This window comes from Apodemus sylvaticus, chromosome 9, assembly GCF_947179515.1.
Source record: "Apodemus sylvaticus chromosome 9, mApoSyl1.1, whole genome shotgun sequence".
NCBI classification, from domain to species: Eukaryota; Metazoa; Chordata; class Mammalia; order Rodentia; family Muridae; genus Apodemus; species Apodemus sylvaticus.
Genome location: NC_067480.1, coordinates 90,409,187 through 90,434,459, shown reverse-complemented (window position 1 = coordinate 90,434,459; position 25,273 = coordinate 90,409,187). Strand labels below are relative to the sequence as shown.

The 25,273-nt window shown below is 47.5% G+C and overlaps 1 protein-coding gene across 1 annotated transcript in view; it reads left to right on the top strand.

Annotated features, from left to right (window-relative positions):
* Window positions 1-25,273, top strand: part of Tram2 (translocation associated membrane protein 2) — an 82,407-nt gene that overhangs the window by 46,409 nt on the left and 10,725 nt on the right. The window contains exons 3-7 of the mRNA XM_052192526.1: window positions 14,570-14,679; window positions 15,161-15,277; window positions 21,647-21,705; window positions 22,367-22,451; window positions 22,953-23,023. Coding sequence (XP_052048486.1) covers window positions 14,570-14,679; window positions 15,161-15,277; window positions 21,647-21,705; window positions 22,367-22,451; window positions 22,953-23,023 — 442 coding nt within the window. The remainder of the gene's footprint in view (window positions 1-14,569; window positions 14,680-15,160; window positions 15,278-21,646; window positions 21,706-22,366; window positions 22,452-22,952; window positions 23,024-25,273) is intronic.

The window sequence follows — 25,273 nt, the reverse complement described above, 5'->3', positions numbered from 1 at the left end:
TTCACTAGAGTGCCGACGAAACGGAGGGGTTTCAGTTACTTTAAAAAGGGAAGATAGGGTATCGTTCAGTTGTCTGTCTGACGTGGAAATCTTACCAGTTGGGGCTGTCTGACACACGACAAGAGAAAAGCAAGAGAGACATGGACTCAGCTCAGCCTGCTTAATTTTGTTTTTGTTTTAAGCGCCTGTGGTGCCAGTTTGGTCATGCCAGTTTACCTGACCCCCCAGGAAAGCAAACTTCTCACAGGACAAAACCATTTTACAGTAACAGTTGTGTTAAAGGTTGTGATTTGTAAATCCCTCCTCTTAAATCTCCTTGGGGCTGGAAGTTAGACTCCGCCTTCTAAAAACTCTTCTAGAATGTGCATCTCGCTCTGGTCGGTGTTTAAGGTTGGATTTTGGTAGAACGGTGGCCTTGAGCTAATGTCACTCCGTCTAACCTACTCCTTCCCCAGCCTCCCCTGCGCCTGCCTGATCGGTGTGAGCTACTCTCTGTCTATCTCTGCCCTCGGTTGTAAGTTCCTAGGTCTTCCCGGCTGGGGTTGTTGAGTTTTAAGAGACTCGGTGCATCCGAGATGTTGAAGAACCTCTTTCTTCACTGCTCTTCTCTGCTGTTCTTGTCTCCATCCTCAAGACCACTGCACGTCTCCTCCCGAATAACCTAGTGACCATATCATCAGCCATTTCTTTTCTCTCAGTCCTGCCATCCACCAGACTCGGGGCCTCTCTGCCTCCGCAGGTATGAGGGAAGAGCTACTGTTGGCTTCTTTCCACAGCAGCTTCACACGCTGTTCCCTCCCTGTGCGTATCAGTCTCTGCTGAGCTTCCGTAGTTCAAGGGCATCATCTTAATGGACTACATCAGTAAAGACCCTGTTTTCAAATGAGGTCACACCCTAGTATATCAAAGTATAAATTCTAGGAGGGACACGATTTAGCCCAGACCACATCTGGCAGCCAGGTAGACTAGTTGCAAACTGATGGTTTTGTTGCATTGTGATGAAAGCTGACCTTTAGGTTACCCGTGACAAAAAAGCAAGTGCCCCCCCCCCCGCACCCCGCACCGTTTAAAAATAGGTTTTAAATATGTAAACGGACACAAATATATAAAATATAATTATGGGTATAGGAAATTATTCACTAGTAGTTTTGTTTTGTGGAAAATGAGGTCTTGTGGGGTAGCCTTGGCTGGCCTGGTGTTTGATCACCCTGTAACCCAGGCTACCTCAAACTCACTGCCCAACAAAAATCAATCATTGTTTATGTGGAATTCAAATTAACTCCATGATCGGGTGTATTAGTTAGGGTTTCATTGCTGTGAAGAGACACTATAACCAAAGCAGCGATCTAGCATTGTAGGGGAGTACCAGGACAGAGAAAAGGGAGGGGGAAAGATAGGAGAATGGATGGAGTGAAGAGGACTTATGGGACATTGAGGGGGGGGACTGGGAAAGGGGAAAGCTTTTAGAATGTAAACAAAGAATATAGAAAAAAAATAACCAAAGCAGCTCTTATAAAGGTCAACATTTATTTGGGGCTGACTTACAGTCTCAGAAGTTCAATCCATCATCATCATGGCGGGAAGCATGGCAGCATCCAGGCAGACATGGTGCTGGAGGAGCCAAGAGTTCTACATCATGATCTGAAGGCAATCAGGAGGACACTGTGTTCCTCAGGAAGCCTGGAGGAGACTGTTCTACACTGGGCAGGGCTTGAGCACTAGGAGCTTGAACAAAGCCCGCCTATACAGTGACACACTTCCTCCAGCAAGACCACGCCTATTCCAACAAGGCCACACCTCCTAATAGTGCCATTTTCCATAGACAAAGTATATTCAAACCACTTGGTTGTTTTGTTTTGTTTTGTTTCCTGGGCTTACTTCATTAGATATTTTGCATTTGACTTTCTATTTAAAATTCCACAAAGTACCTCGTATCATGGTCAGAAATATAGACTATAAGAGATCATATATATATAATAGAAAAAGAGTTGTTTCTTTCTGTAGGTTAACCCTTGCCTGCTGGCCTCCCTTTCTGTTGTAGAATAGATGAGCCTCTGGGTCCCAGCATTTTTTAACCTGGATATTTGGGTTGTGCTTCTGAGCTGCTGAATGTTCTTGGCAAAACTGACATCTAGGGCACACAGATCCATTGTAAATGGGCACTGATGGTCATTGCTTCAACCCAAAGCCCCTTTAAATGTTTGCAACATAGACTTTTCTGTATGTCAAGACCTTTAGCATGACCTAGGAACTCATTTGAAATGTAGACTTTTTCACTGGGCGATGGTAGTACATGCCTTTAATCCCAGCAGAGGCAGGGGGATCTCTGAGTTCAAGGCTAGCCTGAACTCCAGAGTGGGTTTCAGGACAGCCAAGCTGCACAGAGAAACCCCATCTCAAGAAAAAGAAAAAAGAGAGAGGAGAGACAGAGAGGGGGTAGACTTTTAGGCCTTCTTCTATAGCAACACACACCTGTAGCAAGATCCCCAATGAAAACTGAAGAGAAGTCCAAACATAATAAACTTGGATAAGTCAGGTGTAAATTATGCAGGTGAGGAGGCACAGGAAGTCTTTAAAATGCTCCTGTACTCTCAAAGGTAGGATGAGGAGAGGCACTAAGTGCAGTGACTCATTTGTAGCTTTCTTTCCTAATTCAATGTTAGTTTATTTTCATGTCTTACATATTTTTTCTCTTGCGGTGGAGATACATACACCATGACCAATGGAACTAAGAGGTGAAAGTTTATTGGGGCCTTGCTTACAGTTTCAGAGGTGCTGAAGCCATAGCAGAGAGAGGACTAACTGGGAATGGTGTGGGCATTTGCATCCCCAGCGACACACTCCTCCAACAAGGCCACACCTCCCAGTCCTTCCCAAAGAATTCCACCAACTGGAAACCAAGCATTCAAGTGTATGTGCCTGTGGGAGCCATTCTCATCCAAGCCACTACACTGTAAATATTCCGTGGGGTCTAGGGTGGGAGACGTGAAGAGTATGACTGAGTGGATTTGGGTTTCAGCTGGAGCTCCCCAGAAGTCATGAACACATGTGTGGCACCATGTATGTGCTGATACTCTTATGTCAGCTTGACACACGCTAGAGCCATCAGAGAGGAGGGGGCATCAATTGGGAAATTGCTTTAGTAAGATTGGGCAAGCTTTTGGGGGTATATTCTTAATGAGTCATTAATGTGAGATGGCCCAGGTCACTAAGGTGCTGCCACCCTTGGACTGGTGGTCCTGGGTGCTGAGAGAAAGCAGGCTGAGAAAGCCATGAAAAGCAAGCCAGTAAGCAGCACTCCTCCATGGCCTTCGTATCAGCTCCTGATGTGCAAGTGTAAACAAAAGAAGCCCTTTCCTCCCCAAGTTGCATTAGACCATGGTGTTTTGTCATAGCAATAGAAACCCTAGCCACAAAAGCGTAAAGGGAGTCCTGCTAGCTTTGAGGGTCCTGGGCCTGCCTGCTGCTCTACACAGGGAACAAGGAGGCTGGTATAGAGGGATCTCTTCCAGAGGAGGCGATGGATAAAGTAATAGATCCATCCTCTCCTCCTGTCCATGACTATTGGTTTGATCATTAGTATCTACCATGGTGTGTTTTGCAGTGGGAAGAGGTGGAAAGCCGGGAAGTGTCCTACAGTCTAGCCTGGCCATTGTATCCTAGCCCCTTCTGGGATGAGACACATGCCCATGAACACACCCTCAGACGAGGGGTCTCAAAAGGCAGCGTTGAGTATCTGAGTGACTCTTGTCTCCCCTGCGGGCATGAGAACTGTCTCCTGCCTGTGTCACACACTTCAAAGATTGGTGTCAGGTATCAGATCGAGCCCTCGTTGTAAGATGAGCTCAGAGAGAACAAAAAGAGGGGAAAGACAGGAGGGTAGCAGTGGCTCTGGAGATAGAAGCTGCTTACAGTGAGCAAACTCCAGCCGGGACCTGTGACCTTACAGCTGGGAGAGACTGAGACGGGCCTACAGAATTGGTTGGTGTTCTCAAGCATGACCAGGAAGGGCAGAGAGAGGCTAGACTACCTGCACCTCAGACAGCAGTAGGACCCAAAAAGCCATAGAAAGTCTAGATTTGTCATGCAACGATGCCAACTAGGGAAGCACAGAGTTGGCTGGCTTTGTCCTTACTTGTGCTAAATGACCACCTAGGCCACTTTTGGTTCAGGGTCCCTCTGTATGAAGAGAAAACTAAAGCAGGTCCCCCCACTGTGTCAGCCATGGGAAGCCTTCTCCCAGGGGTTATGGTCAAGTCTGGACTTGATTTTCATTTCAGTAACTACAACTTAGCAATCAGAACAACTGTTCACAAGATAGAGCCAATCATAAGGATGTATATCTGGATGCATCATCTTCCAGAAGAGACTTGATTCCCTCCAATTCCCTGTTTACAGCCCAGAGAGTCTGCACCAGCTGTTCTCAAAGCCCCTAGCTCTGTGACCCTACACTACAGTTCCTCATGTTGTGGTGACTCCCAACCATAAAATTACTTCTATTGCTACATCACAACTGTAATCCTGCTACTGTTATGAATCATAATGTAAATATCTGATCCGCAGGGTATCTGATGTGACCCCTGTGGGAGAGTCGTGGCAGGTTGAGAGTCACTGGTCACGCTGTTCAGTGTGGCATTTCTGCAGGCTTAACCAGCCAGGACTCCTGACCTGCAGGCTGAGATCCATAGGAACAGGGGCCTTTTGCTAGTCGGCTGCATTCACAAAAAGAATTCTTTTGCCCTTAGATTAACAGGTTCATTGACACTGTTGTTTTTGCCTATATTAAAGCCTCGATTTAAATTTTTTTAAAGTTAAAAATATAAAGAAAAACTCTTACTATTTTTGTTGTTGTTTGCTGCGGCTGTTTCATGTGACTCCAAAGAACTGACGTTTCCTCCTGACCTTGGCAACTTTTTTCTGACCTGACCCCCACCTGTAAGTGTTCTGTGGCATGGTAGCCTACTGCACGGTGTGTCCTGTTAGGGTGTGTCGAAAGAAGCCATGGACTGTGAATGTATAGCGATCGGAAGTATGTGCCTGACACCTGGGAATCCTTCAGAGATTTTCTCGCAGCGAGGTTTACAGCCTTGAAGAAAGGGTTCGTTCTTCGCGGAGGCGATTCAGAAGCTGCGGGCTTCTATTCCTGAATCCTCTTTAGTCTTCTCTCATAATTCCTACTTCCTTTATGCTATATAAAAAAATCATCCTTCTTATCTTCCTATCAAATGGATGAAAATGAATTCCAAGACATGCAATGAGAGGCTGGGTGAACCTCGGTGATTGTCACCTATGTCTTTCATTTTGGGACCCATACATAGAAAGGTATATTTCTTAAGGCTGTGGATACAAAGTACCACAAGGTGGGATCGGAAGACAACATTCTGGGGCCTAGAAATCTGAATCTCTGATGTCAACATTGATGGCTCCTTCCACACCCGCCAAGGAAAAAGCCTTCTCATTGGCTTGTGGATGGCTGCCGCCCTCCTCCTGGGTGTCTCTGTATCCACATTTCCCAGGTTTTTAAGGACACAAATCTTATTGAAATGAGTCTCCACCCTAATAACCTCATTTTAAACTTCTTTCCCCTATCAAGACCCTATCCAAGTAAAATAGTATTGTGAGGTACTAGGGGTTCCACATAATTTTTCGGAGGTGAGGGGCACAATTTACCCCATAGCTGTGTGTATATGTATCCATATATGTTCTCTCTCTCTCTCTCTCTCTCTCTCTCTCACTCTCTCTCTCTCTCTGAAAAACACCTTGTTGCTTATAATTAAGATATCAATGACCCCATCTTCCAGGTCAGAGTCCTGCTGAAGGCTCTGTTTGTGCGCATGTGTGCGCGCATGTTCTAGATCCTTCTCTCTTCTGCCTTCTGAGAGAGTGGTTTAAACTGTCAAGATTTAAGAAGTGTACAGTAGCACTGGGCTCTGAAGGACGGTCAGGCAGCAGAGAGGCCTAGTGAGGAGAGGGTGGGTTTGGCCACTGGCTTCTATGGCTGTGGCCCACTCCGGCTACAGATCATGTGACAGTTCCTGCTGTCCTTGAGCCGCAGCTGCCATGTCAGTAAACAGGGATAATACCCAGGATCACAGGGAGTAAATGAAGTCACTGACCAGACGTGCTCAGGGTAAGGCCTGCCTAATGTAGGACTTATGATAGCCAGCTGTGGTATGTATCCTAAATGAATCCACGGGACTGTTCTGTTCATACAGTGTCTGTGGGAAATTGTAGTAATAGTCTCCACTATTTGCACAACACTTTACAGCTTTGTAAGTTAGTTCTCTAGCTTATTCTTAGAGATTTGTGGTAAAAAGCGGTTTATTTTATTTTTAGGATTTTTTTCACATGTATTTCTTAATTATGTGGGTATGTGGGGGAGGGGGAGTATGTATGTGGGAGCGCAGAGGCTTGGGACATCCAGAAGAGAGTGTTGGGTCCCCTGGAGCTGGAGTTTCAGGTGGTTTGTGAGCCATCTGATGTAGGTGTGGGAAGCAAACTTGGGTGTTCTACAAGAGCAATACACACTCTCATCCACTGCACTGTCTTATCAGCTCTGACACTGATTATTTGATTGATTGATTGATTGATTGATTGATTGATTACTGGGGAAGGTGCCTTGTTGTGTGTGTAGAGGTCAGCTCTCACCTTTCTCTCCTGAGCCATCTCACTGACCTGATTGTATTTGTATCTGGATGGAGTGGAGACAAGGTCTCATGTCCCAGCCAGTCCATGAATTCCTCTGGTCCTCCTGCCTCACCTCCCAGGTGCTGAGGTTACGGGCGTGTGCTATGAGGCCCGGCAAGGAGTTTGCTATATTCTCTTTGTCCGCAGGGAGTCATGGATGGCAAAGAGCAGTTCTAGAAGTGAGCGTTCGACTTTCTCACGCATGGCCTTTATGAAAGACCTTGTTGCTTTGCAAAGACACCTCAAAGCGTAGCCTCTGCCGCTCTTTCAGTAACGCTGATGCCTCACACGTTGAGCCTCACTTGCCTGAAGTGCTTGGGGCCAGCGTGCTTCAGAGTTCTGATGTCTCGGGATTGGGGAAGATTTGCATGTATATATGTGTGTATTAAGAAATCTCACAGTAGGACCCATGTCTGAACTAGACTTCATTTATGTTTCCTGTTTACTTTTAAGTCTCCAAAAGGGATTTTGTACAGCATTTCTTGTGTCCTTGAAATTGTACCTACAGCCTGTCATGGAAGCTGAGACACAGCATTGTCCAAATGTGGCTTCATGTCCACACTTGGAATCTTTCAGAGATTTTCAGATATTGGGTTTCTGGATTAAGGATAGTCATCCTATATACCTGTGTGTACCAGGTCCCAGCAGGTGAAAACAGTCCAGTGTTGTTTTCCTCTTGAACAGGGCTCTAGTTCAGAGCTGGGAATGTACGCCATGTTTACCATGGGACAAGTGCTATCTGAACGGTAAGTCCCCAGAACTGGAATTGTTGTAACAAAGGCTCAGTGCCTTCGAACCTGACAGACATGGCCAGATGGCCCTCTACAGTGAGGGTGCCCCTGGCACTCCCGACAATCCTGTGGAAGACTGAGCCGTCTCCACGGCTCTGCGAGGCTGCATTGTTGGGCCTGGGATTCTCGCCCATCTGATCCTGTATGATCCGGGATCTCGGTGTAGCTCTGATTTACCTTTCTCCTCTGGTAAAGCGGAGCGTCTTTTTCAGGCATGAGAGTGGCTTGTCTTTCCCATGCCTATGAACTGTCTGTTCGTAAGCTTTGCTTGTTTTTCTGATGTTTTCGATCTTTCGTGTAAGTTCTGGGAGCTTTTTATATTCTGGCAGGATGAACCCTTTGTCTGGGAACTGAAACATTTGCCCCAGGTGGTCATCTGATGCCTTTCCTTTCTTTTCTAGTCTCATTCTCTCTCTCTCTCTCTCTCTCTCTCTCTCTCTCTCTCTCTCTCTCTCTCTCTCTCTCTCTCTCTCTTTGTGTGTGTATCTGTGTGTATCTGTGTCTGTCCCCTCCTCCGCCCTTTCTCTGTGTCTATCTGTCCTTCCCCTTCCTTCCCTTCCCTCCCCATCTCTCTGTCTCACTCTCTCTCTGACTCTCTCACTCTTGCTCTCTGTGTGTGTGTATCTGCCCCTCCCTGCCTTTTCCTCCCTTCCCATTTCTCTGTGTGTATATGTGTGTGTATATGTGTGTTTGTGTGTCTGTGTCTGTATCTGTGATCCTTCCCTCCCTTCCCTTCCCTTTATCTGTGTGTATATATGTATGTCTTGTGTTTCTGTCTGTCCCTTCTCTTCCCTCCCCCCTCTGTGTCTGTTTCATTCTCTCTCTTTCTATGTGTGTATGTGTTTGTGTGTCTGTGTGTTCATATCTGTGTCTCTCTATCTGTCCACTCCTCCCCTCCATCCCCCTTTCTCTTTGTGTGTCTGTGTGTCTATGTGTGTCTCTGTCCTTCCACTCCCCTCTTCCCGCTTCCTCCCTTTCAGTGTGTGTGTGTGTCCCTTCCCTTACTTCTCCCCCTCTGACTCTCTGTCTCCCTCTTCTACCTCTGTTGTCTATCTCTGTCTCTCTGTCTGTCTGTCTCTCTCTCTCTCTCTCCCTCTCTCTTTCATCCATGCACCACTGACCCACATCCCGCAGCCCCATTTGCCTTGTGATTTTGTTCACTGTAATTTTTTCAAGTGCATATCCCAGTTTTATATATAATAGAAAAGATCTGAAATAATGTGGAAACAATTGGCTGTCAGCACAGAAACCCATAAAATGTTGGTATTATGAAGGGTCAGAGGTTAGCCAGGCCACGAGTTGCAAACTGATGGCTTGTGGTTGGAGATTTCCTGTAGATATGTTTTCTTTGGCTTACTTAGGATGGGCCCATTCAATATCTTTAAATTTCTTGAATTAGTCTCCAGTACTGTTAAATAATCTGATCTCACTTTGCTTTGAAAGTAGCAGGAATTGCTGCAGTGCCTGCGGTGCCGCCACAACTGGAGAGAAGCTCCTCCCTCACCCTCATCCCAAGCACATGCTCAGATCTCCATTCTCCACTCCTCCCTCCTGGTCCCCTAAAACAGAGGGTGCCCATCATTCCCCATAACATCTTTATAATTATGAACTTTACAAATGTGTCCCTTTAAAAGTAGGTGTGTGAGAGACGGACTGAGACGGGAGAAAACTAGCTAAGAACATACGCCTTGGTTGAGATGCAGAACGGGGCTGCTTCCTGCAGCAGGCCTCCGTGCAGGGAGTGTGCACTTACCGTGCCAGGACCACTTTGCATGCTGGCCCAGGACATATTTTGCCATGGTGCTTGACCTTTTACGTCACTCATTTAATAGCCTAAATACATTACCCTTCTAGAAACATACAAGTCACTGCCAACACCGAGTCCTTCATGGGAACAGTGGTCCACAAGGGCCACTTGGATAACAAGAGCAGTGTGATTTGTTTGTTTGTTTGTTTGTTTGTTTGTTTGTTTTTATTTGGTTGTTTGGTTGGTTTTGAGAGAAGGTTTTTCTATGTAGCCCTGGTTGTCTGGTACTCTGTAGACCAGATAGGTCTTGAACTTAGAGATCCGCTTGCCTCTGCTGGGCTTAAAGGTGTGAGCCACCACTGTCCAACCAATGTAATTTTTAAGCAATTATTTTTAAAAAAAATTTTTAAATTTTTACTGTATGAGATTTTGCCTGCACATATGTGTACCTAGTGTACAGTGCCTACACAGGTCAGAAGGGCACCTTGGACCCTCTGAAACTGAAGCTAGAGGTGGTTATTAGGCACCATGTGGGTGCTTGGAACTGAACTTGGGCCCTTAAAAATAGCAGTAAGCCCTCTTAACCTTGGTGCCATCTCTAGCCCCAGAAGCTGTCTTATATGTGTTAGTGAGAGACTGATTTTAAGATACTTTTTAAAAACCAGGTATGAGTTTGTTTGAGCAAAGTTCCAGTCCCCATAACTCATTAGAAAATTGGAACCACACTATTGTTTTTCTTTCTCTCATCCAACATGAAGTAGATATTGAATAAAGTAGTAGTTGTGATATGTGACTCAGTGTACCTTTTGAGAATCTGGATGTGATGATGTCCCTCGTAATAGGAGACAGACTCAAAGGAGCAACGTATTGCCACTGTCGAAGCTAAGGATCACATGGTGGAGTTGACCTTGAGGTGGCATTTGGAAACTGGGCTGAGGCTCTAGCAGCTGGGAGAGCTGAGAAATGTCTTCATCCCTACAACCACGTGCTTTACCCATCTCCCTAGACAGTTCCAAGGGTCGGTCAGAACATAGCATAATGTTCCTTGAAGAATTCTGAGGTGGTGACCAAGGGCTGTAAGCACAGGTTAAGTCCATAAAGGATCTGAGACTTGTTCCTGAAGAACAACTCATCATAAATAAATTCGTTACAATCCACCCCCCCCCCCTGCAGCTCCCACCTCTGACCCTACCCTGAGTCTACTTAAACATTTCGTCATTCCTGGCCACAGGGTTTCAGTTAAGGCAAAACACACAACGAAATTTTTCATCTTGATTATTTTTAAGTAAACAGGTAGTAATGCTAAGTATACTCACCGTTTGTTCAACCAATATCCAGAAATAACTCAAATAATGTGGAACTATATCCATTAAACAACTGTACCCCATTCCTTCTCCTGTCCCGAGTAACTGGCACTCCACTCTGCCTGTAAGAACTGGACAGTCAGTCCTAGGGAGCCGGAGCCAGTGGGATCAAATATTTCTTACCATTTTGTGACGGACTCATTTCGCATGGCATAAAGTCAATGTTGAAGCATCTGTCTAGTTTTTCTTTTTTTATTGGTTATTTTCTTTATTTGCATTTCAAATGTTATCCCCTTTCCTGGTCCCCCCTCCTGGAAACCCCCTATCCCATCCTCCCTCCCCCTGCTTCTATGAGGGTGCTCCTTCACCCACCCACCTCCCACCTCCCTACCTTCAGTTCCTCTTCTCTGGTACATCTGCTAGTTTTCTTTTCTTTGAAGGCTGAGAAATATTTCAGTATGTGTACATACCACATTTTGTCTGTCTATTCATCCACTGGTGGACACTTGAATTCTCTGTACTTTGGTTGCTTGCTTGCTTGTTTGTTTTTGAGACAGGGTTTCTCTCTGTACCCCTGGCTGTCCTGGAACTCGCTCTGTAGAACAGCCTGGCCTAGAACTCAGAAATCAGCTTATGTCTGCCTTCCAAGTGCTGGGATTTAAAGGTGTGAGCCACCACTGTTTGGCTCTACCTTCTTTTCTTTCTTTTCCATCTTGAATACCACTGTGCACATGTGTATATATATTTATATATATATAAAACTATTTCTAATTTCTTTGCATTGGGGAATATTTGCATATCCGTATTTAGAAATCTCGGGAGGAGGAGAACCCATGCCATCATTTCTTTCGTATTTACCTTTCATTCACCAAAAATGATTTTGTACAGTGTTTCCAGTGTTGTTTTCTTTGTGTGTACATGGGTGCATATTTGTGGGTGGGCAGGTGTGTGTATCAATGCACTTTGGGGTCAGAGGTCAACTTTTGATAGCATTCCTCAGGAGCTTGAGACGGAGTCGCCCATTGGCAGGCGGCTTGGCAAGTAGGTGTATTGGCTGACCAGCAATGCCACAACACTGGCTCGTTCTACTTCCCCGCTGCTGGGATTGCGAGCACGTGCCACCACACCGGCTTTCCATGTAGGTTCTGAGGGTGGAACCCAAGTCCGGAAAGACTTTGTCAGCTGAGCCATCTCTCCAGCTCTGCTGTCCGTTCTTTCGAATGCATCCTCAGTCGCCATGCTGAACCCTTACTAATCACTTTTTTGTTTTCCTGAGGAACCTCCATGTGATGCCCTGTACTGCCTGCACTGAGGTATATTCCCACCGGGGAAGCGCATGGCTCCGATTTTTTCACATCCCTAGCAATACATTTTTTTTTTAAATTGTAGCTATCCTCGTGGGGAGGTAGTTATGATATGCAGTTCCTTGATGCTCAATAATGTCAGACACCATTTCCTAGGATTGAAAGCATGCATGCGCTGGCAGACTGGGCTGATTTCATTAGTTTTAAACAGCTCTCACTTGGTTGAGTGTAGGTCCTATTTGACCTTAGTTTGATTTTGATGATGAAACTCTGTAGGTTCCTTGTTCTTCTGGAGTTCCAAAATATGTCCTGGTTTTGTCCCCATTGTCCCTCCTTTATGAGGAAGGCAGGGAAACAGAACCTAGTCCTGCAGGTTCTCGTCTTTCTCTCTCTCTCTCTCTCTCTCTCTCTCTCTCTCTCTCACACACACACACACACACACACTCACTCACACACACACACACTCGCACATACACACACACACTCGCACATACACACACACACACACACACACTTGCACATGCACACACATACACACACACACACACACACACTCGCACATACACACACACACACTTGCACATGCACACACACACACACACACACACACACACATAGAGTTTCCCTTCCCTCTGTTGGGCGGTTTAACACCTCCATCTCCTTCTCCATCACTGACAGCCATTCTCAGCCCTTTCTCTCGCACCTCCAGCCTGGCTTTGGGACCCGTGGCTCCTTAGCTGGATCCCGGGGCGGCCTTCCGACAGCGTTCTTACCCCATAGGTCTGTTCCTGTTCACTGCTGCTGAGTACAGTTTTCATAAGACAAGTTTAGCCACTTGGCTGTCTAATTCAAGCTCTTGGATGGTTCTACACATCCCCCAGGATAAAGACCTCACACTTCTGTGGCACATAGGCCGCCCACGGCAGCCCTGTTATTCAACCTAACCTTGGTCACCTGCCCTAAGCCCTGAGCCTGGAATGCCCATACAACTGTATGTGTATGTATGTATGTATGTATGTATGTATGGTACATGCATATATGTAAATATACATGCATGTATGTATGTATACACGCAGACATGCATGCCTGTACCCAGACTTCTGTAATGCCCTGGTCTTTCTGGCCAGTCAGACTCAGTACCTGCACCCTAGCCACAGCGCATCTTTGCCTGCTGCAGCCTCTGCCTGCCTCTTGGAAGTGGAGCCTGTCTGTAATGCAACTGTTCCATTTCTCAACCCACAGTTGGATTTGGCCCCCGAGGGCAGAGACTTAACATTAGCCCAGTGCCTCTCACAGAGTAGAGGTATTCGTAGAGAGGCAAAGGAAAGAGTGAAACTTCTACTTCACGTCTCTCATCTAGACACTACTCTCTGTCACGTTCTCCCAGTCCAGGGTGGCCAGAGTTAGCAGGAACTCCCACGGTGACCCGGCTCAGCCTTGCTTCTTTCCCTGGCCTCCCTGAAACAAACTGACCCAGGCCTACCTTCTGGTAAATACCTCCCAGAAGAGATGACTCATACGTGTGACTCAGGCTCAGCCGCGCAGCTGGAAGGGCAGCCAGCACGTCTTCTGGGGAGGACAGTGACAGCCAGAGCCCCAGGCGAGCGAGTGTGTTGCCAGCCAGCTTCCTCCAGCGCTGCTGCCTGCACACTGGAGCAAGGCAGTAAGCCGGCCTTCCCCAGCCTGCATGGCCGAGTGAGACATGGTGTTGGATACAGACGGCAGAGGCAGGAGGATTACCACATGTTAGAAATCTACGTGTGTAAAAACAAAGCAATTCTTCTGCCTGACTTAATCTTCTTAGATAATGATCCACCATTTGCTAAAGGCCTACTGTGATTTTAGATGTTATGATGTAGACTTCATCCTGTTTAACCTTCACAGTAGCTCAGTAGCACAAGTAATAGCAAATATATAAATATATAACATACACACACACACACACACTCACACACATGATATGCCACACTCTTGCTGCATTAGCTACTTTAGACATGCAGTGCTAAAACCAACCAAACAAACACTTGGCAAAGGGAGGTTGAAGAAGAAAGGGTCTCTTTGGGCTCAAGTTTGGGAGTATAGTTTACTGTGGTGGGGAGGGTGTGGTACAGGAACCTGAGGGATTGTTTTCATTGTATCTGCAGTTGGGAAGTGCTCAGCCTTCTCTCTTCAGGGAGGGTCTTCCTTATTCTGTTAAATGTTTCCGGAAACACCTCCATAGATAGACCCAGAACTGTGTATCCGTGGTTTTAAAATCAGCCTGGTTGTCAGGATCATCCCATGGTACTGTGACAGAGAAACTTTTATCCTTACTTCAGAAGTAGAAACCTGAGGTTTAGAAGGAGACTTTACAGAGAGAAGTGTCTCCCATGGTCATGGGAAGTAAAGGTCCCCCTGTGACCTAGGGGGAGAAACTGAGGACCAGAGAGATTAGTCATTTACTCAGAGGCGCCTGTCCAGGCAGTGACAGTTCTCTGTGCTCTTTGGCCAAGAAGATCTAGAGCCTACACACGTGATGATAAGGACTTGGTTCTCCACGGCCTCCCCATGGTGCTTCCCAAGGGCCAAGTCTAGAGGGGAGGCTGGATGCTGGGGCAGAAGCTTCCTTCTGAGCCAGGGGCTACAGCAGATGAGGACCACTTGAGACTACACCGTGTTTTCCATCTCTTTCCCCTTTGGGGTCTCATAGCATCTCTACTCCTGGGGGATGCTGACCAGATGCCTTTTACCCCACAGATAGCGAGACAGTGCACTACCACTGTGGCCCGAAGGACCTGGTCACCATCTTTTTCTACATCCTCATTACCATCATCCTGCATGCTGTGGTTCAGGAGTACATCCTAGACGTAAGTGACCAGTTCGGATTCTGAGGTCAGAGGCTGGGGATCCTTTAGGAAGGTGACCCTCTTCCTTGGAGAAGACCACAGCTCTGATTCATTCTGTCCCCTAACTTAGGTCCTCTAGTTGGCCCCAGAGGCTAGACTCCTCCTTCGCCACACACTGCCTCTGTCCTCCCTGTCAGAGCTCTTTAGTTCACATTTGGGAGAGAGAGCTGTCTGAAAGTAGCATGCGCATATCCTGAGGGGCCCCTCAAACACAGCTGGATGGGAAGATGTTGTCTTTCCAAAGAAGCTAACAGCCTTAACACCTACAGCTTTCTCAAAGTGCTCTCCTGAAAGTCTGCACAGTAGGATTATGCTAAATAGCTCGGGCCTTAAGGAGTTTGAGCTGCTAACTCTGTCTCAGAAAAGGGAAATGGGAGCGTGTAATCTGCCAGGTATCCGTGTGTTCATTGTATTCATGTGTGGAGTTTTCTTCCCTCTTTAGAAAATCAGCAAACGCCTTCATCTCTCCAAGGTCAAACACAGCAAGTTCAACGAATCTGGACAGTTGCTGGTCTTTCATCTCAGTTCAGTGGCTTGGTGCTTCTACGTGATAGTAACGGTGAGTAGCCCTCGTGACGGCAGAAGAGTATTCACCAAGTAGACTTATCTTTGCTGATGACATGACCTTGAAGGGCTTAAAGGGCAGAGAAAGAGCCAGGCACAGGCATCTTAGAATTGGCACTCATTTTGCATTCTCCTGGTATTGTAGTGGAATAGGATATAGATGCTACTTACTAGAGTCATACTCTCCTGAGGATGGACTTGTTACCGTTTTTACCCAGGTATCCAGACCTACGTATTATTCTTCTAACCTAGTCTTCAAACATTGTCCCGCAAGATGATCGTTGCCTCCAGTACTGAGCTTTGTAATGAGCTAGGTACCTGCTCTTCTCCTGAACTATACCCACAGATTTATAGTCACTCAGTACCCCTGAAGCTGACTTGAGGGTCCCAAGTTCATTTTTTCCCAATGTGTCCACAGCCGTGTACTTCTAAATAGGCCATTGTGGAAGCACGGCTTGGACTCAGAAGTCTGACTGTATTTGTGTCACTATAGCAAAATAACCTGATACAAACAACCGGAAGGAAAAAGATTTATGCTGGCTCATAATTTTCAATCCGTGGCCTCCAAGTCCATTGCTTTGACCCCAAGGAAAAGCAAACACATTGTATGATGCATGCGCAGAGTGGCTCTCCTGATGGTGGACAGGAGGCAGAGACACAGAGAGCAAGGAACCGGGCTCAATGTACCCCCTGGAAGGGCGTGTCCCAGTGACCTACTTCCTCCAACTGGGTCCACCCTCCCCATAAGTCACCAAACTGAATATCCATAGTTGATGCCACAGGATGCAGTCACTTCTAAAGCCAGAACCCTGATCATCTCACCAAGGAGAAAGCTATAGTAAACACACAAGTTTTAGGGGTATATTTCATGTCTAATCAATTAGCAAAGCCCATTGTTACCCATCTGGACATCAAAGCCATATACATATACATGTACATATACATGTACATATACATATACATATATATCCATCTTCCAGACAAGGACTTTGGATTGTGGTTCTCTCTGAGGAGACCCTGCCTGTTCCGTTAGTGCCCGCTGTCATCTGGAGCACCTCTTGTCTGGAACCAAGTCCCACCTTAGCTATCTGACCTCAGACTCTTCCTTGCTCCTGTGCCTCCCCTTTGCTTGCACTGGCAAGAGGTGAGCCGTCCCTCCATCCCTCCCACCGTAAGCGACGCTGAATGCCTCCAGCCTGAATGCCCACTGCATCCTCTCAAAGCAGGAGGCAACATGTCTTCTTTGTATATTGCTTTTATCCTTGTTATCAGTTCATCTCAGAACACTTCCCCCACCCCACTCCCCACCCCGCCCAGCAGCACGCTAGGAATTTTAAATGGGAGACCAAAGACTTCCGTCCTCTCTGAGGGGGGGGGCTCCTACATTCCACTGGTAGTGGGGTTACATTGCAGGAGCAGGGCTGCTCCCCTTGTAGGGACCAGGCCTTTTACCCTTGTGGAGAGCCCATCCCCCACTCCACATGCTCAGCAAGACATGGAAACCAAGGAGCCATTTAGGCTCCTGGTTTAACTGGGGTCACCTCCCCGTCCAGACCATCTGCACGGGAGGAAGGGCATCGAAGAATCTGAGAAGTCGTTTTTGTAAAAGTAGTATTAAAAAAAAAAACCCATCTGGTTTTCAAGTCATTTCTTTTTCTGTGGCGATGGAAATTTGTCATGATTTCTTCTCTTTCCTTCACTTCCCAAAGTCGGCAAAGCCTACCTGCTCTGCCTCCAGGATTCTGAAATTCTCAACACGGCTTTCTGTGTGTACTGCTTTCCCAAGTCCTGTGGGCCCCCATATAGGTCAGATGTTGGTCATGTGACCCTGGCATCCCTGGTAGGGCTGAGGGAAGCTCTTTCTTCCAGTTCAAAGGACATTTGCCTCGAGCTGTCATTAATGTGAAGGACACAGAGCCCAGGCCCCTCTGTCATTTGCTTATACTTCAGGGTCTCCCTTGTCCACAGCGCCCGCTTCCGCTGTGGGCCCTCTACCCAGCCCACCATCCACTCGGCCAGATGGAGCTCTTTAAAGCCTGAGCTGACTCATGTGTCCTCCTACGTAAAATAACTTGCCCTCACAGCTGCAGTGAAATTGTTTTCTCTTCCTTGCTTGTGTGACCTGGGCCCTGGAGCCTTGCTGGTGACATCAGCAGGGCCTCTGCACTCTGCGTCCACCTCCGCTCTCTCCGCTCTGCCAGCCGCTCCCCTCGCTGCAGTGCTCCGTCCATGTGCATCATTCCATTCGTCTGGCAAGCCCTTTCCTGCCGGCTGTCCTCCACCCGTGTCGCTTCCTCCAAACACCCTCCCTGTGTGGATTTTCCACACTCTGCACCTCATTGGTGTCTTACTGGTCCGTGTGCGCATTCTGTGTGCCTGACTCAGGCTGCCTGCATTACAGGCTTCAGGCTCGATGCTGCACCCTTAGTGTGGTCCCTGGCACTTGCCAAGTGCTCAGTATCCACTCTTAGTGTGATGAAGAAGCTTTGGAAGGCCTCTCCTTACCTTTTTAAAATGGTTTGTTTTTATTCATGTTTGTTTTACTCATGCATGCGCACACACACAGGCACACACATATGTAACACATGCGTGTAAGTGGGTGCATGTGGAGGGCAGAAGAGGGTATCAGTTAAGGGAGTTTTGAGCCACCTAACATGGTCACCGAGGATAAACTCTGGTCCTTTGGAAGAGCTAGGTCTCTTTCGCTGCGTTTCTTAAGTAATGAATTGATTTTCCGAAACATCATAGATGATCAGGCTTTTGCTGCCGTTAAGAGTTTAAAAAGGCAGCAGAATTACGTCAAATTCCCTACCAGAAATTCCAGTTTTGCCTGAGTATTTGACACAGATATTTTCCACGGGTTATACGCAAATAGAATGCCGGAGAGTGAGGTTAGATTTTCTAAGAATGTCAAGAGGAGGAGAGTAGAAAGGGACTAGCGAAGGGGGGAACTGAACACCCAACTTACTGAAGGATGCCGGGGGTCTGCATGCACTGTCGTCACCTCCCCACCCCACCCCCAGTCTCACCAGATGTCGACTTCCAATTTAAAACTCCAAATCCAGTAGTCTGTGAAACAGAGAACCAAGAGTCAGAACTGGTTGCTGTCTACAGTTGCCTTGGAGTGATTATGAAGTGCTTGGGTTTGTTTGTTTGTTTTCTGATAGGCACATCCCACTGAGGCTATCTGAGTCTAGGTAGCAGCTGGCTTTGTTATGTCTGAAAGCGGGTAGTTCTGTGGTTCTTGTTTGAACAGAAAGGAAGGCTGCTAGGAAAACAGGAGGAATTACTCGAGCACGCTGAGGCCTCGCATGGGTGGATGTCAAGAATCAGAAAAGAACAAAGTGTTTCACATGGACCCCACCCCCACTCCCACCCCCACCCCCAACGCCCAGCCACCTGTCCAGGCCGTGGTTTGGGCTAGAAGGGGTTACTGTGGCGGCTGTGTCACATGCGACCCTGGAACTCAGGCGCCTTGGCATGCCTGAACTCGGAGGCAGCCAGCCCCAGCCCTCCCTTACCCTCCTTCAGACAGCTGCCTAGACAGGGTTAGAAAGGGCTCTTCACAGAGCGTGACTCACTTTTCCTCTGACTCTTAACCCCGCCTCCTCCGGTCCCAGCGGACTGGACATTTGCAAGCAGGCAGCATTTTTCTGAGAAGTTTTTTTAGGCTTGTTGGCTTCCAAGGTCTGACCTCGCTGTCTCCTAAGTGACGAGGCCAAGCAAGAAGTTCCTGTTTAAACGCACAAGCCCCTCCAGGCCTTGGGTCTCCGGGACACCAAGGCTCCTGGCCAGTCTTTTTGACATAAATGCATATCACACACACACACACACACACACACACACACACACACACACACACACACCCAGCACCACCACTGCTACCACCAGTCTAGGAAGCACCATTCTTCATAGCTGCTCCCTCTAAGAAGGGGCTGTCTCACCCTTCAGGGGTTCCCGAATGGAGACTGAGTGTGGCTCTCTAGGTGTTGCTGTGCCTGAGTGCCAAGGTCTGTCATTAGTGACAGGCACTAATGTGTGTGACATAAATGGTGTTGAGACGGAGAGCAGTGGCGTGGGTGTGTCAGAGGTCACTGCTACCACACACCACCACCTCCATGCCTGGAGCCCAGTACCTCTGTGCCTCACTGTGTGTGAGACCCAGGCAAGAGGGAGGGAGAGAGGGAGAAAGGAAGAGAGGGAGGAAAGGATGAGCAGAGTATTGTTAAGATGGTAGGGGTTGGGGTGAGACCTGGTCTCTCCAGTCTAACTTGCTGTGTCTACCCTGATTCAGACAGGCACTGTGACTGGCCGTGTCCATTAGGTCGCCTAGCTCCTGGCGCTCCCAGAAGCCCAGGGCTGTAGCTTCAGGACTGTGGACAGTACTCAGCCTGCGCGCTGTTTGTAGGTGAGAGGGCCTTAGTGACTTGAGGGCAGGTGGATCACCCTGCACTGGAAACACAGCTTCAGGGTCCCTTAGGACTTTGTCATTCCCAGTCCCCAGCCTTGAAGAGCCCCCACCCTGCATCCCGGGGAGGGGGGAGCTGTTAGGGTTCTATAACTTCTCATCAGTGCCACCGGCTCAGCCGATGTTCTGGGGTGAGGAGGTTGGTGGCCCAACTCAGACTGCAGCTGGGCTACTGAACAAACCTCATCTCAGATCTTTCCTGTCTGTTCCTTCATTTCAGGGGTTTTTGTTGTTGTGGTTGTTGTTGTTGTTGTTTTCTGCGAGAGGTGACACCTTGTAACTAGATGACTTTGTTGGTGTGTTTTTTGTCAGAAAAGAGTTGTTGAGAACATTCATTCCTTGTTCACTCATTCATTCTATCGGCTAACATTGTGATTGGACCCTTGCTGGGCATGCATTGTTTTCTCCCGTGTCTCAGTCTTATACTAGAGATTCATCTTGCTTGCCTTTAGGAATGCGGTAGTGCGGGCCCATTCTGCTGCGGGCCTTGTACCTGCTGAGGGAGACCGGTGGGGGTGGGGGTGGGGGGAGCAAGTCCGTGGTCCAGTCTGGTGCCTGGGAACACTGAGAGGCCTGTTCCGCTGCTCCAACACAGTGGGTTTAGATAAGAGGAGACAGCCCATGATTTTAAAGTTTTATTTTAGAAAAGTAGGGGGAAAGAAAAGAGATAAAAAGGTAAAGAGAGAAAGAAGAGAGAGGTGAGAGCCGGCCATGGCCAGATGGAGAGAGGGTGGGGAGAGAGGGGGGAACAGAGGGTGAAGAGACAAGGGAGGGAATAAGAGAAGAGAGGACAAGAGAGTGAGGAGGGGCCTCGTAGTCCCTTTTATAGTGGGCCGGGCTACCTGGCTGTTGCCAGGTAACTGTGGGGCGGGGCAAAGCTGGCTTTAGCCAGGTAACTGTGAGGGTGGAGTCCAGCCAGAACACTAGGGGCTTGGAGTGTGGCTTGACTGATGGCCACAGAATTATGGAGTTGAGGGCCTCGTGGTGTCAGTCCCTCGTGGATTAAGTCCACTGGGTCGCTGGTGTTCAAGCCTAGCTCAACCAGAACACAGACTGCCTTTCGCAGTCCAACACGATAGGTCTTTGGCTGAGGGGCTGCCTAGTTGGGATTTCTATTGCTGTGATAAAACACCATGACCAAAATCAGCATGGGGAGGGAAGGGGTTATGACCCCACAGCTTGGCGTCCATCATCCAGGGAGGTCAGCGTCACGGTGTATCCAGTCAGGAAGAGGAGCAGGTGAATGCTGGAGTTCCTCCCTCCTCCATTTTATCCTGCCTGGGACTCCAGCCCATACGGAGGTGACAGCCATGGTCCGAGCCTTCCTTCTTTAGCCCAATTTAGAAACTTCCTTGTAGACACAGGCAGAGATTTGTCTCATACGTCGGTGGCTTTCGAACCTGTGACACTGACCATCAATATCCACCGTCACAGTGATGAGAAGAGCGTCCATCTCCACCGGGTGTTGCTCTTCTTGTGCATTTAGTCCTTTATTATGGAAGCAATTCCAAGTGTGCACATGACAGACACCGCACTAGACACTGTCACATAAACACATTTAGTTCCAACAGTAACTCTGTAAAGTTAGTACTTCACTTTACCCACGAGCCTGGGGGATCTCCGAGAGACTGACAAGCTGTTTTCAGTAGACGCAGCTTCTGTCAGACCCCTCTTCAGACACGGGTGACCAGACCCCAGAGCATGGCACGTCACTCACTCCACAGTTGGACCAGTGCCAATGCAAGTCCTACACACTGGGGTCCTTTGTTTCCAAAAGCCCTTTGTTCCTCTTGGTCACCGGTAGAGGCCAGGCACCAATGATCTCTGGGCCAGTCAAGGCCCTAGCCCGGTCCCACGCTCACATCTCTAAATGTCTTCTCTTCTCACCCACCACAGGAAGGATATTTAACAAACCCAAGAAGCCTCTGGGAAGATTACCCGCATGTGTACCTCTCGTGAGTATTTATGTGACTCATTAAGGCCAGTGACTGAGCTGGGACTTGAACCTATGGAGCATGGGGTTGCGGGCAGTAGGTCTGTCTTTGAGAATCTCCACTCCAGGCATTATCTGTATTAGCTCCATAGAGGTACCTGTGTTACAAGCACAGATACAAACATCTCTTCCTCAGGGACTCTGGATTTGTGTCTCACTGGAGGCCCTTTAAGTTTGTAGCACACCCTCTCCTCCATTCTCGTGTTCCTGTTTGTGATGCTGCCAAGACCTGGGCCTGTCTTCCTCCGGAGGCCACGCTGTGTCCCTTAGGCCTCCCAGAGCAGCAAGAGCAAAGGGTGTGGACCTGAACAACATGCAGCCTTTCTGTGGTTGTGTGCCGTGGTCCACGCGGGGTGCCGTAATCAGCTTCCTCCTCAGCTTTTCCTTCTCTGGGTTGAAATGGCGTGGTGGGCCACTCCTGCTTCCTCTGATGGGCGTGCTGGGCCCTTTAAGTGGTCTGAGGCATGATGCTGTGGGCGCGGTGATCCCTGCATCCACCCCTCCCTCTCTCCGTTGTTCCTGTTCTGCTGTTCACCCACAGCCTTGGCTTAGCCCTTTCCTTATGCTCTTGGCAAGTCCCCTTGGGATGTTCCTGGTCACACCAAGAACTCCCTCATCTCCAGCTTCCAGGTGAAGTTTTTCTACGTGGGCCAGCTGGCGTACTGGTTGCACTCGCTACCTGAACTCTACTTCCAGAAGGTACGGAAGGTGAGTATTCCCTTCCCCCACCCGCTGTGGAGCCCTCTCTTCCCTTCAGCCCTGCTATTGTCCCCAGTGACTTCTCCCTTCCTTTTCCCTGGAAGCGTCATGACAGAGGACCACACAGACCCCCCCCAAGAGAGCCTTGTCAGGGTCTTGATTCCTCCATCAGATGTGTGCCCACTGGCAAAATCGAATCTAATCCAGATATTAAATCTGACATTCTCACCATCCCCACTCCGTTTTATAGTTTTCCTCCCAAGTAATACGGAAAGCCCTCTTCCCAGTTCCTGCGTCTTCATCCCCAGCCCAGACCCGCCTTCTGGCACCAGGCTCGAAGCTACCGCCTCAGCCTTCTTGTTACAAGCCCCGTGTATGCAGTTCTCGCATGGCACGGGACCATGGGAGTAGGTGTCCTGGCCCTTCTTTGTTAACCTCCCATGTTCCCTCGGTTCTGCGCATAGTCACTTGGAAGATGAGCAAGCCCCTGTCTGCCCGTCTCTTTTCCAGGAAGAAATCCCCCGCCAGCTGCAGTACATCTGTCTGTACCTCCTTCACATCGCTGGGGCGTACCTCTTAAAGTGAGTGAGCGTGGAGCCCGCCCTTTCCTTGCCCTTTTTTGCCTCCCTGCCCATCCACAGGGTCACTAGTTAGCAGGCATTTAGTACATCGTGGCTGCTCCAGGAGTACCTCGCTAACTTGGGAACACGGAAGGCAGTGGAGGACTCTCCTATCTTCAATGATTCACTCTCCAACTGGTAGGAAAGACAGTCATAAGAAAGACTGGTGTGGGGACACAATGAAACTAATTGAAGCTTTGGACCAATTAGATTTAACAGATATATATAGAACATTCTATCCTAAAACAAAAGAATATACCTTTTTCTCAGTACCTCATGGTACCTTCTCCAAAATCGACCATATAATTAATTGGTCACAAGACAGACCTCAACAAATATAAGAAGATCGAACTAATCCCATGCCTCCTATCTGATCACTATGGAGTAAAAGTGGTCTTCAATAGCAACAGAAACAACAGAAAGCCCACATACACGTGGAAACTGAACAATACTCTACTCAATGATACCTTGGTCAAGGAAGAAATAAAGAAAGAAATTAAAGACTTTTTAGAACACAATGAAAATGAAAACACAACATACCCAAATCTATGGGACACAATGAAAGCAGTGCTAAGAGGAAAACTCATAGCCCTGAGTGCCTCCAAAAAGAAAATGGAGAGAGCATACATTACCAGCTTAATGACACACCTGAAAGCCCTGGAACAAAAAGAAGCTATTTCGCCCAGGAGGAGTAGAAGGCAGGAAATCATCAAACTCAGGGCCGAAATCAATCAAGTAGAAACAAAGAGAACCATACAAAAAATCAACAATACCAGGAGCTGGTTCTTTGAGAAAATCAACAAGATAGATAAACCCTTAGCCAGAATGACCAAAGGGCACAGAGAAAGTATCCAAATTAACAAACTTAGAAATGAAAAGGGAGATATAACAACGGAAACTGAGGAAATCCAAAAAATCATCAGATCCTACTACAAGAGCCTATACTCAACACAACTGGAGAATCTGGAGGAAATGGACAATTTCCTTGACAGATACCAAATACCAAAATTAAATCAGGACCAACTAGACTATCTAAACAGTCCCATAATGCCTAAAGAAATAGAAGGAGTCATAGAAAGTCTTCCAACCAAAAAAAGCACAGGACCAGATGGCTTCAGTGCAGAATTCTACCAGACCTTCAAAGAAGAGTTAACACCAATACTCTTCAAACTATTCCACAAAATAGAAACAGAAGGAACACTACCCAATTCCTTCTACGAAGCCACAATTACGCTGATACCAAAGCCACACAAAGATCCAACAAAGAAAGAGAACTTCAGACCAATTTCCCTTATGAACATCGATGCAAAAATACTCAATAAAATTCTTGCCAACCGAATCCAAGAACACATCAAAACGATCATCCACCATGATCAAGTAGGCTTTATCCCAGGAATGCAGGGTTGGTTCAATATACGGAAATCCATCAATACAATCCACTACATAAACAAACTCAAAGAACAAAACCACATGGTCATTTCATTGGATGCTGAAAAAGCATTTGACAAAATTCAGCATCCCTTCATGCTTAAAGTCTTGGAGAGAACAGGAATTCAAGGCCCATACCTAAACATAGTAAAAGCAATATACAGCAAACCGGTAGCCAGCATCAAACTAAATGGAGAGAAACTTGAAGCAATCCCACTGAAATCAGGGACCAGACAAGGCTGCCCCCTTTCTCCTTATCTTTTCAATATTGTACTTGAGGTACTAGCTCGGGCAATTCGACAACATAAGGAGGTCAAAGGGATACAAATTGGAAAGGAAGAAGTCAAACTATCATTATTTGCAGACGACATGATCGTCTACCTAAGTGACCCAAAGAACTCCACTAGAGAACTCCTACAGCTGATAAACAACTTCAGCAAAGTGGCAGGTTATAAAGTCAACTCAAGCAAATCAGTGGCCTTCCTATACTCAAAGGATAAGCAGGCTGAGAAAGAAATTAGGGAAATGACCCCCTTCACAATAGCCACAAACAGTATAAAGTATCTTGGGGTGACTCTTACCAAACATGTGAAAGATCTGTATGACAAGAACTTCAAGACTCTGAAGAAGGAAATGGAAGAAGACCTCAAAAAATGGGAAAACCTCCCATGCTCATGGATCGGCAGAATCAATATAGTTAAAATGGCCATTTTGCCTAAAGCACTATACAGATTCAATGCAATACCCATCAAAATCCCAACTCAATTCTTCACAGAGCTAGAA